Genomic DNA, 14,468 nt, shown 5'->3' on the forward strand with positions numbered 1-14,468 from the left:
TAATCGTGTAATGAGTATATATCTAGATGCATATTGAACATGCCCAAACTCATCCTCTAAAAACACAACATATAGTGCAGTTTTAATCTCATGATAGTCACTCATAAGTATGAAAACCATAAACTCCATCACGCATAGCAGGCACTAGCTACTATGCCATAGCCAATCATCCACTAAGGTAGAGGGCTGTCAACCACTGCTCTATTTGCCAGAATTGGTGGATCTACCTCCCAGCCTCACTAATTCATGCAGTGTCTTATCCTTTATGGCAAAGTGCGCAACAAGACGCTCTCAAGTGTTAATCTTCTAGGATGTCCTGAGAGTATGCATCTTCTTTTATTCCCCTCCATAAGGAAGGCCAATCTCTTTGCTACTTTTAACGGTTAGCAAAACTGAGCTGAGTTGAGGACCATATCTGATTAATCCTTAGGTGCTGACTGGTCATAGGAATTGGCTTGGCTGAAACTCCTATATTATGGCATGGCAAGGGTATATGGGATTCCATGCTGCTAATGGTACTGCTGATCAATGCACCAGCTAAAATATACCTGCAAAAACTAGTAATATTTAATGAAATGTATCTTAAAAAGGCTTGTCAATAGAGCTCTGAGAAACATTAACTGTATAGCAGGAGCATATAAGACCTTGACCTTTAGATACAGATGAAAGCTATCGGAAGATTACCTAAGAAAGCTCCCTGAGAGAAGTAGAACGAGGTTGCACATACCTTATGCAGCTAAAATTTTAAAAAGCAGACTCTTGGACATTGCTGCAGTTATGGTCTTTGTGGGACCCTTATTCGACACTCAGTATTGATCCCCTTGACTTAGCAAGCCACAAGGAAATGGCAGACCTCAAGACCCCTGAGTTAGCAAGCCACAAGAAAATTGCAGGTAAATCTCTTGGCATTGCTACTTCCTGCACTATAATTCACAATTATTCATGGGGCTGTTGGAAGCTCTGTCTTTATCTTCTAACATGGCATCAGAGCCATACGGAAGAACCATAAGTGCAAGGAGCTTGACAGTGAGAACCTTTGGAAGGAGATCTCAGCTCAAGTCTATACCTAGATTGTAAGAAATCCTAGATTTACTATATTTAGAAATGTGCTAAGGAACAGAAAGGAGACTGAAATAGCAGAGAACAAGGAATAATTGTATTGCTTGAGTGTCTGTAGTGTATCTGTCGTGTGTCATCCATACAATTGGGCCTCTCTTATATAGAGAGTGAAGAGTCACACATGAAAAGGTGTCTACTCCAAAGTGTATGTGCATGAAGAGGTGTGTACCCCTTGTGAAGGGTGTGACCCTTGATGAGAGGGTACATTACAATAGGAATGTCTCTTCAATAGAATGTCTCTTGTGAAGGGTTGTGCCTCATAGGAAGTGTCCCGTCGAAAGGGCATACCCTTCCACAAGTGTCCATTCATCAAACCATCCATAAGTCTAGATATAGAGAAAGGAATACGTCACAGATCGTGACATCCCCTCCCACTCAAAATAAGACCCTAGTGGAGATAATGAACTGATGTAGAAAATATCACGGTAAATTCTGAAAATACTGCTGTAAAATGTCAGGGTATTGCTGTAAGTCTTCATCAGATTGCCAAGTAGCGTCGGAGTCGTCCAGATCTCGCCAAAGAACAAGGAATTCCGGATAAGTCGATGTCAAGTCTCTCACTATCGATGGTCCAGAATACGCTCAGGAATAAGGAGAACATAATCGTCTTCGATTTCTGGGACATAATCACCTACAGGAGGAACTGCTTCATCGCCTGGAATGTACGTCTTTAGCCAAGAAATATGAAATGTCGGATGGATTTTACCCCATGATGGTGGTAATTCCAATTTGTAACTTAAAGGTAAATTTTTCTTGATAATCCGGAAAGGTCCATAGTATCTTGGTCGCAACTTAGGAAACACAGACTTAACTGTCTTATAGTGATGTGGGGCTACAAATAATAGCACCATGTCACCAGTGTCAAATTCCAGGTGACGTCTATGTTTGTTGGCAGACCGTTGATACCGCTCTTGCGCTTTTCGCATATGATCCCTGACTTGGAGTAGAATGTCTTGCATTTCTTGAACCAGTTGATTAGCTAGGGCCACTCGATGTTGAAGTACAAAATTCATTGGTACAATCGGGGTGTGTCCATAAGCTGCTTGGAATGGAGTCATGCTGATGGCACTATGGAAAGAGTTATTATAAGCAAACTCAAGGAGTGGTAGATACTCTTCCTAAGCTGCTAGGCATGACTGAATATAACGTCCAAGCATTTCTTCCTGAACTTGGTTGACTCTTTCAGTCTGGCCATCTGATTTTGGGTGGTAGGCTGAACTGAACAGTAGAGTTGTACCCAAAGATTCGAACAGTGAAATCTAAAAGTGACTGGTAAACTTAGGATCTCTATCGGATATGATATTCTTCGGCAATCCATGGTGTTGGAAGATGTGTTGTATGAAGAGTTTGGCGATGTCCGCAGCCTATGCATTGCTTTTACAAGCAACAAAGTGTGCCATTTTGGACAATCGATCAACAATTACCATAATCTAATTATTACCTCGGGAGAATCGTGGTAGTGTTGTAATGAAATCCATGGAAATACTTTTCCACCGTTCAGTTGCAACTGGAAGAGGCTGAAAAAGTCATGCTGGAAGTCGTCGGCTTGCTTTCATTTATTGACAAGATAAGCAAGATGTAACCATTTTGATGACGTCGCTTTTCATCTGAGGCCAGTAGTATGTTGCACTGAGTAACCTATAAGTCTTGTTGATGCCTGGATGGGCAGCATAAGGAACTACATGATGCTCTTTTAACAAAAGACGTCGAACATCCTTGTCATGTGATACACAGACGCGATCTTGATAACACAGAAGATCATCCGTATAAGAATAGGATGAGAAAATCTTCTGTTCGGAAGTCGAAGGTTGATCTTTTGAAAGAACTTGTACTGCTGTGCCGAAGTCTTTATCATTGAAATACTTCCCTTTGAATGAATTCGGAACATCCACAAATAATGTAGAGATTACCATAGCTGATGCTAGAGTTAACCTGCTGAGAGCATCTGCAACTACATTGCGTAGTCCTGGAATGTACTCAATGGTCATGTGAAAGTTGGCCAAAAACTCAACCCAGCATGCTTGTCGAGCATTCATGACTGGCTGAGTAAAGGTATACTTTAGAGAGTGATGGTCTGTCTTGACCATCGAGTCGGCTCCCATGAGATAATGTTTCCAAGAGCGATAAGCATGTACAACAGCAAGAAACTCCTTATCATAAACCGGGTATCGGGTTTGGATATCGGAATGTTTATGGCTATCAAAAGCAATAACTCTGCCTTCTTGCATCAAGACTGCTCCTGTAGCGATGTCGGAAGCGTCGATCATGACCTCAAATGGAAGGTTTGGGTCAGCAATAGCCATAACTGCTGTGGTAGTGAGTGCTTGCTTGAGTTGTTGGAAACTATACTCCGTTTCGGGAAGCCATTGAAAAACTGATGTGCTTTTCAATAATTCCGACATAGGAGCTGCGATTTGGGAAACTGATAGACCTTTGTATAGTAGAAGTTTGCCAATCCGAGAAAAAAGCGGACATCATGAACATTCTTAGGAGTAGGACAGTTTCCAATTACCTCGACCTTCTTGGGATCCACAGAGATGCCTTGAGCTGAAATAACATGTCCCAAATATTCGAGTTGGATCTTGAAGAACTCACTCTTCTCAATGTTGATGTAGAGAGAATTTGCGCGGAGAACTTCAAAAACTTGGTGAAGATGTTGTTTGTGCTCATGTAGATATCTGCTGAAAACGAGGATGTCATCGAGGTAAATGATGACGAACTTATCGAGGAAAGGCCTGAAGATGTCGTTCATTAGTGTCATGAATGTAGCCGGGGCATTGTTTAACCCAAAAGGCATGACCAAACATTCATAGTGTCCATACTTTGTTCGAAAAGCTATCTTGTACTCATCGCCTTCTCGTATGCGAATTTGATGATAACCTGAACGAAGATCAATCTTTGAGAATTGTGTTGCGTGTAGAAGTTGATCGAAGAGGTCATCGATGCGAGGCAATGGATACTTGTTTTTTATAGTGAGCTTGTTGAGGGCTCGGTAGTCGATGCAGAGGCGCATTGACTTATTCATTTTTTCCACAAGTAGTACAGGAGATCCGAAAGGGCTGCGACTGGGCCGAATGTGACCTTTGTCGAGTAGTTCGGTCACCTGTCTTTGGATTTCTTCATTTTGAGTGTAACAAACCCGATAAGGAGGTTTCGACGTTGGATTACTGCCGGGAATAAGTTTGATTGGGTGATCCACTGGTCGTCGAGGTGGTAACTGCTTTGACAATTCCTGTGGAAAAATATCCAGGTAGGGCTCGAAAAAAGCTTGGTTGAGGTATTCAGGAGAATCTTTTGTTGGTGTCTCCTCTATTGCCGTAACCAACAAAAGTGAAGTCTTTACTTGACGTTTACGAACCCACTTCTTTACTTGTAGGGCAGAGGCAACTGGGGTTGAAGGAGAGTCCCTAGAACCAGTTAGCTCAATAAGTTTTCCCTGGTGGACAAACTGGATAGTATGGCTGCGAAAACTGATTGATGGATCATAGTCGTAGAGCCACTGTTGTCCAAGTATGACATCACACTGAGAAAGAGGCATGATGTCGAAGTTCAACTTGTCCGTATAATGTTGGATGCGAAAAGACAAGTTTTTGATCCTGGTGTTGCACAAGAAGGTAGTTTCATTTGCGAGTTCAATCTGATAGTCCATGAGACTAGGACTGGTGGTCAACCGAAGTTTGTCGACCATAGAACTAGCTAGGAAGTTATGAGAGCAGCCACTGTCGATGAGGATAGTGACCGTAGTTCCACGAATCGATCCTTGAACACAAAGTACTTGAGTGGCCAAGGAAGGTTTGGGATTGCTGGCAAGGCTCAGGTGGATGGTATTTGCCATTCGAACAGATTTGCCTTTCTTGTCTTGTGCTGGGGTAGCATCTTCTGTTTGGGAAGTGCTAGGTTCCATATTGGAATTTTACTTTGGTCGCTTGGGACAATCGAACCATCTATGGTCACTTGTACAAATGGTACAAAGTCCTTTTGTGCTGGAGTTGTTCTTCTTGTCAGTGGCCGCACCTTTATATTGGGGATGACGGTAATGACTTTGTGAAGAAGAAGAGGCGCAATCCTTGGAGGAGTGCTTCTGTTGGAATCTAGCATTCGATTTCTGAGACTTGTGGGGATCTTGAGACTGTCGCTGACCTTGATTACCCGAGTTTTTTCTAAACCTAGGGTTATCTTGAGGGCGAGCACCTTTGGCCATAGTAGAGTTCTGTGTTCGATTAGCACTCTGCTTCCCTGTGTTTTGGAAATATGTTATGCGCTCTGCGTAAGCAATAGCGCCAGCTGTGGTGGTGATGTTTGCTTTAAGGACATCAATGCGTAACGAGGGATTTAGGCATGAGATGAAAGCATGAAGGCGATCATCATCAGTTAACCCATCAATCTCCAGCACCAATGTGGTGAACTGAGAGATGTAGGAAGACAGGGAGCCTATTTGCTCCAATTGTCGAAGTTTTGAACGTGCTTGAAAGTCCGCATTGGCAGGTATGAACTGCTTACGGAGAACGTGTTCAAAACGTTCCAAGGTTAACACACTTTTGCCGTCTTTTAAGCGTCTTTGCCACCATATCCTTAAGGAGGGAGGCTGCCAAGGCAATCTTTTTGCCTTCCGTGAGGTCAACGGTATCAAAGTACATGTGCGATTTTGCGAGCCATTGGTCAACTGTTCGGCGATTGCGTTGACCAGTGTAGGCTTCCGGAAGTTTAATGTCAAGTCTTTTAGTTTTGGAAGCTTGGAGTAAACGGTAGAGGGCACGGAGTTCAGTGTTTTCTACCTCTGGTGGGAAGGAGTCCACATAGTCGTCTGGTTGCGTCATGTCATCCTCTATATGTGTGGTACTGCGAGAATCTTAGAGTTGTTGGACTTTCTGGACCAAGCCGGAGATGTTGTCCTGAAGCTGGGAAATTTGAAGTTGCAGTAGTGTTTCGCCTTGTATGTTGACTTCAGGGATCTTTTTTGGACTTGAGTCGTTGATCTCTGGAGAGGCTGCACGCAAGCGTTGCGACATATCTGAGGTCCCCGTGAGAAAAGCACGAACCTACGCTCTAGTTTATACCATTCCTGGAAGAAGATTCGGGCTGCTCCCTGAGGTTGCTCATGTTGGAGGGGGCAAGAGAAGCAGGATGGAACCAGCCATGGAAATCTGGTAAAGGAGGTCCTGTCTGAGGTAACACTGGTGATGCCGAAATGGGTGTTACTGCTCGTGAAAGTACAGGAGTAGGTTGCAGAGTCCACAGATCTGAGAAGGGATAAGGAGCTGCTGTCGGAAGTGGAGGATATCCAAGAGAAGGAGTGCCTTCAAAGTGTAAATACTATCTTCGGGAAGGTACAACCTGTATAGGAGGATATCTGGGAGCTGAAGGAGGTGGAGAGTACCCTGGAGATGCTGAAGCTGAGGGGTCAAAGTCTCTCCAAAGATGGACAGCAAACTCGTGAGGAATATCGGGTTCTGGGTATCTTCGTGTCTCGTGGAACACAACCTGGACTGTGCTGAGGAAGTAATGTAACTGAGGTGCCTCACGCAGAAGGTATAGGATGTGGTCCAAATCACTAGGAGGGCACGTGACACAGAAGACCCTCGATGCCAAAGCTCCGAAATGGGCTGGTTGTGCAATCTGAACACGATATTGTGTGGTAGATGATGCCTGAGGTGTCCTTGAAGGGACGGGTGAATTACCAGGGGTTTCCATGCTTTAAGGAAGCGGCTTTCATTTGCTGTAATTTGATAATAAGCGTCAAATGACAATATAAAAAAGAATCCTTAGAAATAGAATGGAAAGAATCCACCTAGCATAGATTTAATCTGCCAATTAGTTGCGTAGAAAAAGGCCTACATATCTCTGTCCGAAGGTCCAATATTGCTGTCCTTGCAAGTCCACGTATATGTGTGAACCAGAAATAGGTGCCGGGTAGACTTTCGAAGTAGACAGCGGCGTTGGCAGAGGCTGGATGCAGAAAAGGCAGATTTCCTGCGTTGATTTCAGAGGCAAATACCGGTGGGTTGCGAGGAGCAGATCTGGGCTTGGCTGGTCCGGATTGGAAAACAGCAACAGCACGCGTTTCACAGGCTGTCTGAATCGCGTTAGAGGGCTGAACCGCTGCTGGCCAAAGGCAGGTAAGGTGGCGATCACAAAAAAAAAAGGGCAGGCTGCGTATGGCGAAACAGGCTGCGGCTACCAAGGCTGGATCGCGATAGAGGCTTCCAAGGCTGCAGGCTGGACCGCCTGCTAATCTGGCGCTGGCAGGGACCCAGGGCAGCAAAGCGGCTGTGGGGGGGGCTGCTTATGGCGTGGAAACATGGCGGATCTTGTGTGACCAAAATCCGTACGGTCAAGGGAGGCGAGCCTGTGTGACAGAAATCCGTACGGGCATCAAATGGATCGTCCTGTTTCGTTTGTGGCTGCCTAAGGTTGGGTGGTTGCCAAACATTAAAGTGTGGGTTTAATTAACCCTTGAGTAGTCTAGGGTAAATCCGTACGGGCATCAAATGGATCGTCCTTTTTCGTTTGTGGCTGCCTAAGGTTGGGTGGTTGCCAAACATTAAAGTGTGGGTTTAATTAACCCTTGAGTAGGCCTAAGGTATGGGGCTGGGTTTTCCTTTTTAGCCCTTCTAGGTACCCTTTTTAAAGGTGCTTGGTGCGAAAAGGTGTGCCTATTCTAAGGGGTGTGGCCCTTGGAACAGGTGTACCTTTTCATGAAGGGGCGTGACCCTATTTTCAAAAGGGGTGTCCCCACATGAAGAGGTGTGTCCTTTTTTCCACGATGGGGTGTGTCCCTTGGGTGAGGAGTCAAAACTCTTCATCAAAAGGTGTGTCCGATGGTGGAAAAGGTGCATCCCTTGGTTTTGGGACAGCCCAAGCACATGAAAAGACACGATTTTTGTCGTGTCCCAACTCGTGATGTGTGGGAGATGGAGAGGCCATTGATGACTTTAGGCAGGGTTGGCGCTAAAAATTTTTATGCTCATTCTCTCCATCTCTTCCATGCACAATGTGCAAGCGGAAAAAGATGTATCAGATAGGCGCTAGAAGGTGGGGGGCATTTCCTACAGGCAGGAGCGAAATTTGCTCTGATACCACTGTAAGAAATCCTAGATTTACTATATTTAGAAATGTGCTAAGGAACAGAAAGGAGACTGAAATAGCAGAGAACAAGGAATAATTGTATTGCTTGAGTGTCTGTAGTGTATCTGTCGTGTGTCATCCATACAATTGGGCCTCTCTTATATAGAGAGTGAAGAGTCAAACATGAAAAGGTGTGTTCTCCTAAGTGTATGTGCATGAAGAGGTGTGTACCCCTTGTGAAGGGTGTGACCCTTGATGAGAGGGTACATTACAATAGGAATGTCTCTTCAATAGAATGTCTCTTGTGAAGGGTTGTGCCTCATAGGAAGTGTCCCGTCGAAAGGGCATACCCTTCCACAAGTATCCATTCATCAAACCATCCATAAGTCTAGATATAGACAAAGGAATACGTCACAGATCGTGACATAGATATATCCAGGAACATTCCCAAACTCATCCTCTAGAAACACAACATAGTGCAGTTTCAATCTCATGATAGTCACTCATAAGATTGAAAACCATAAACTCCATCACGCATAGCAAGGACTAGCTACTATGACATCCCCACTGACGTCTCAGCTCAAGTCTGTGGAAATCAACCCCTACGTTTGAAGAACAGGTACATTTTCGAGAAGGAAGGCAATGAAGAGTCGCTCACACAAGTGTGCCTTCGTGTGGGATTGTTTGTCGCTGTGTCAGTAGGATATGTTTATTCCACGAACTTTAATTCGATGGCAACACATGTGCTGATTCCAAACTTTGGAGAAGCACGCAAATTAGGTGGGGATAATTTTCCTCTCTCGAAGGTGAAGCTACAGAGCCACTTGGTGGCAAGGAAGTTGTGGAAAGCAACAACGGGAGGCAACAACAGGAGAACACTTGGTGGCAAGGAAGTTGTGGAAGGCAACAACGGGAGAAGATCCAAAGCCGAAAGACATCAAAGATGCGACACCAAAGACAATAGAACTAGCTGATCTAGAGCTTGTAGAAGAGTGGGAAGAGAAGGATACCGAAGCACTGTCAATTATCATTAGCACAAAAGCAGAGACAGAATGATCCTTCACATTCAGTTGGCAGATACTTCGCTAGAAGCATGGGACATCCTGAAGGACTTGTATGAAACAAACAATACAGCAAGGGTCCTCAACCTCCAAAAGTAGCTGTTTGCAATGACGATGGATGACCATGCCAGACCACCTCACCAAAGTGGAGGTATTGAGAGATCAACTCAAAGCAGTGGAGGAATTGGGGGCCATGTTGGTACAAGAGGAAGCTAGGGCAAGGATGTATGACAAGGAGAGAGGCAATGACAAAGCCTCTGTTGCACAAGGCACAAGCAAGGGTACAAGAAGGGCAAGCCTGGCAACAGCAAGCCCAACAAGAAGAGAGATGACAATTCGGATAATGAGGAGGACTCTTCTAGTAGTGGAAGCAAGTAAAAGGAAGTAGTAAAATCAAGAATCAGAGGAGTCGAAACCAGTAGCAAATGTGGTACTAGAAACAGGAGAACTGTTCTTGGTGATAAGTCCAAGTGTTGCCGAGATCAAGTATGCAGATTTAGGTGGAATTATTCTTATGTCTGACAGGGACAAGAGGCTTTAGTGATAGTGGAGGACAGCAATGTTTACTCATGATGTTGTTCTGAGAACAAAGCAAACACGACTTGCATCAGGGAGATGCCTTTGGGGAGACTTCAAGGATCCGAGTTAGAGGAGAAAAGGGATACAGGAGACTGTAATATAGAGTTACACATGGATGTTGTAGATGCCTCCGGGAGGTAGCTAGCTTTTTCTCAAAGCAAGCATTTGCACGGGTGCATCAAATGGTAAGAATATTCCCTTTGCATACATTCAGAGCTCCGTTGCTTGATCGTTTGCCGTGTGTCTCTCAAGACTTGAGAGAATGAGGGAGAAGACCTTCCAAGCAAACAGAGGGGGAAGACTCATTACAGAGGTCATCACTGCTTGCTACATGACTTTTGTCAAGGATAATGATGATAACTTCGAGCAGTATGACTCATTGACATGGACAGGAGTCTCAGAGGCTGCTTCTGTTAGAAAAGTAGAGGGCAGTTGCTTGTTTCAGGCCAACACTCCTATGCAGCTGAAGATTCCCCCCAAGCCACTTAATGTACAGCTGGATCAAATGGTATGAATATCCCCTTTGCATACATTCAGAGTTCTGTTGCTTGTTTTGGGCATGTTGTTTGCCTTCTGTTTCTCGGGACTTGAGAGAATGAAGGGAGAAGACTTGACAGAATGAAGGGACAAGACCTTCAGGGCAAACAGAGGAGGAAGACTCATTGCAGAGGTCATCACTGCCTGCTGCATGACTTTTGTCAAGGACAGTGATGATTACTTCGAGAGCATGACTCGTTGGCATGGACAGGAGTCTCAGAGGCTGTTTCTGTTAAAAAAGTAAGGGACGTTAATTGTTTCAGGCCAACACTCACACAGCGGAAGATTCCCCCTAAGACACAAGATACTTAATGTGGAATGCAACTCGAACACATGTGCTTAAAAGTAAAGAGGGCAGCTCAGATCTAAAGAGAACTCAGATGTACAGAGAAGACAGAATAGATATATAGGTAGCTATCAAGTACAAAAACTTGCCAACATATATACCAACACTTCTAGAAACAATCCCTGAGGTAAGTACCAACATAAGCCTCTGTTTGTGGCACCCTTTTTAGGTAACTCCTCTTCTTCTGCCACGTGCCTCTGTGTAGGCTTCAGTAGCTGCTCAAGCTGAGCACTCCTGCAAAGATATGCTCAGACAAAGCTTTATTTATTTTTCCAGAGAATAAATTTCTATTAATGCTTTAAAACACCTTACAAAAAGGAGCTGAGGGTGATAAGTACACAATAAAAGGAACTGTTGCCAGCTAGAGGAAAGCCAGCTTGTTTCCAAAGCAGGAGCTAGCAACCAAGGTGTTGATCTATACATCAAGCCAATACCCATTGCGGAAAGAGCGTAGAAGGCCAGACCTTGCAGAAACACTCCTGCATCACGCTCCAGCTGGCCTCCCATCACCTGACTGTATCGGGCGACCCAAATTTTCCAAGCAGAGATGCTGGACACAGTCTCCCAAACACTATCCTCTGGTGAAGGCGACGGGTGTAATCGGGAAGGCGGCCATGCATCGTAGATCTCTATCCAGGAGACCTATTGTCCATGAATCATGTACGCCAGTGAGACTGGATCAATCACGAAGGCATGTCCTCCCTCTGTGAGCTAGGCTACCATCCCCTAAGTGAAGTCCCTCTGCATCCGCTGCAAGCTTACCAAGACCCTAAGGGATGCCAACTAGATCCTCTATGCAATTGGGCATCCCCAAAGGCAGTGGGAGATCGTCACCAGAACTCCCTCCGTGCAGCACATACATTTGCCATCGATCCGCATCTACTCCAGCCTGGGCAAACCCCCATGAGCCAGAAACCAGTCTAGAGTAGAGGACAGAAGCGGGAGATAACCTCTCTCGGGACATCTTGCTCAATCCAATGTCATTCTCTGGAGGGGGTCCAAGCTGCTGTCTCAAGCTGTAGGCAACGCCCAATGCGAGTCGTATATGAGAAGAAAGAGACCTCCTCCACCATATCTGACTGCCCTACTCGGGCTGGCCAAAACTACTCTCCCGGATCCAACTAGATGCAAAAGAGAGGTCTCCCCTCCCAGAGCCACAGGCGCCACACTACTCCCTCCAAGGTCGATAAAACTATAGTGGAGAGTCTATGTACCAAGTCTTGCCCAAGCAGACCACTACCCTAACCCTCAGCCACTCCAACTCCCTCCAAGGCCGCCTCGGCCTCTACCTGCAATAAGAAATTTCATAGACAGATTCAAACCAGACGAAAGATCCTGCAGGCCCTGTTGGACCTTACATCAAGTTAGAGACACTAGAATGACAAAGAGTTTGAGTGCCAAAACGACAAAGTTTAGTTGTGAGGAGTAAAGAGGTGATTTCAACAATTCTTCCCCATTTTTTGGATAAGGCCCTCCAAGTGATCGTGGCCGCCCGTTCAAGCAATCTAAATTTCCCTGGGTGCAAGAATTTTTTGACGAGAAGGCTGTTTCGTACGTGCATCTACGATCTCGTGCCCCTGTGGAGCTTTCCTCTTCCTCGTCGTCCTCTTCCTATACAGTAGAGAGTACAACCAAATTAGAGTCTCTTCGTCAAAGTCTAACACGGTCACTATACCTTCAACGGCTGCCGTTTGTATCGCTCAGCAAGCTTTGCAGGATCGTAAATGACAGCATTAGCTGCTCGGGCTGCCGCCCGAGCCTCAGCGCTTGCCTCCTCACTATCTTCGTTAACTTTGTAGCTTCTCTCCAGTCTCCTTACAATAGCCCCATTTTGTTGACTGACGACGGCTTCTTTCCTTGTGGGGATACCTGAGTTTCTAAGGGCACCACCTTCGTCCTTTGACGTGCCAGTATTTCTATACACATAAGGCCTTTCTGCCAATGTCGCCTGCACAACCTTGCCAAGAGAGCTGCGATGCCGACAACTGCCTGATCGAGAACAGCTAAGGGGCAGAAACCTCCGCGGTGTAGTAAGGGAAGCGGCTGAGATTCGTGTATTCTGGCACGGCTCTGAGGCTTTGGTAGAGCACGCAGAAGCGGTTGGGGTGCAATGACAAGCAGAGGATGCCATGGCTCATTCAAACCTCAATTGCCGATCATGTAGAGCAGGGACAAGGAACGATTCCACATGTTCTGGAATTGAAGCTGTCAACGTTAACGTACGTACGTTCCTGGGAAGAAAGCGTGAGGGCTAGCTCTTGCCTTGCTCCGTCAGCCAGGATAAGGCGCCCTTTTTTTCTATGCCTCTCTACTTAGAGCTCCGTCCGCTCTCGGACTTCCGGCCAGCAAAACTTGCGTAAGGCATTAACTCTCTCTCTCTCTCTCTCTCTCTCTCTCTCTCTCATTTCGCGTGTAACAAATGCGCTCTCTCTCGTCTATGCCCGGGAAATGCCTCAGGCTTCCTCGCGCTCTCCTTCCTCCTTTCTCTTCAAAAGGTGAGTCTCCCGTTGACATGCGGCCCTTGTACATGCAGGGAGCAAAGGCTCAGAGGAAGGCGAGATCGGAGAGTACTCTCGTTGGTTGACGAGCCGAGCTGAACCGCAAGTCCCAGGCTGGGTTCTTGAGCACTTAAATGCTTTGCCGAATGATAGCCTCGTTGTCACATTAGGTACTTCTTGTGCAACGAGCCTCCATTGCCACATCGGACCAATCAAACCTCCTGATGACTGTATACACCATATCCTTGTTTCATGCGATTCCTCCAGAGTCCATACCCTTCGTGGCCCTCTGAGCTCCACATGGCAATGCACAACTCCTCTCATCAACATTGCTCTTTTCGTCGCACTTAACGGCCCTATCAATGACGGTAGTGCTGTCCTTGCCTTGTCATTTCAATCTTGCATTTGGAGATCAAACCAGACACGTCGAATAAACAGGCCCCAGTGAGAAAATCCCCCCATTAATTAATTAGCTGGTGTGTGTGAGGAGGGAGTGGTATATGATGGCAAAATATTTAGGGATAAAGGGGGAGGGTGAGGAGCAATAATTAGTCTCACTCAAGGGAGGGGAGAGCTTCTTCTCTTCTTATTTTCTTATCTTATATTCCTTATTTCAAAGATTGAGGTGGCATTCAGAGGATAGTGCCATGTGTCATGCAAATAGATGTAAGAGTTTGGGCCATTGGATGTTAGGGTGGGATATTTAGTTCCCTCCATACTCACTACTAACGAAGGATCCTCTTCTGTTGGATTGTCAATCCCACAATCCCTCCCTCAATCCAGTGGGGGAGGAGTGCTCAAGAAGTAGTGGAAGGAGGAAGAAGACCAATTCCGGTGCGTAGGAAATGAAAGTGAACCGTAGGGAATGCCTTTGTGAAAAAATCTCCGAGCATGTTGGTCATCGAACAATAATGTAGGGTAAATGCTCCTCGTTGAACAAGATCATGAGTGATATTGTATTTCAATGTGTTCGAAGCGTTTGTATTGACACCCATTTTTGCAAAGAAAGATGCACCTGTTGTTGTCATTATAGAGGATGGTTTGGGGGATAGAGATGTTGATTTTGGTGCTGAGAATTTGAAGCTAGACATGCTTCTTGGCTGCCTCGCATAAGCAAATGTATCGGCTTCTATGGAGAGTGCGATGGATCGTTGTTTGGAGCAACCCCATGAGATCGGTCCACCAGTGAGAGGAAGAAGACAAAACCGATCATTGATCGTCAATCGTTTGTATCACAGGCCAGTTAGAGTTAGCATATCCTGA

General features: G+C 45.6%; 1 protein-coding gene across 1 annotated transcript in view; it reads right to left on the reverse strand.

The window, feature by feature from the left end:
* The window catches only part of LOC147894789 (Protein kinase superfamily protein), a 68,866-nt gene extending 55,556 nt beyond the window's left edge, over positions 1-13,310 (reverse strand). The window contains exon 1 of the mRNA XM_087384670.1: positions 12,383-13,310. Within this exon, the coding sequence (XP_087240796.1) occupies positions 12,383-12,838 (456 nt within the window). The 5' untranslated portion in view covers positions 12,839-13,310. The remainder of the gene's footprint in view (positions 1-12,382) is intronic.
* Between the last annotated feature and the right edge of the window lie 1,158 nt (positions 13,311-14,468).

This window comes from Dipteris shenzhenensis, chromosome 14 (genome assembly GCF_047967505.1).
Source record: "Dipteris shenzhenensis isolate YYH24624 ecotype China chromosome 14, Dip_SZ_1.0, whole genome shotgun sequence".
Classification (NCBI taxonomy): domain Eukaryota; kingdom Viridiplantae; phylum Streptophyta; class Polypodiopsida; order Gleicheniales; family Dipteridaceae; genus Dipteris; species Dipteris shenzhenensis.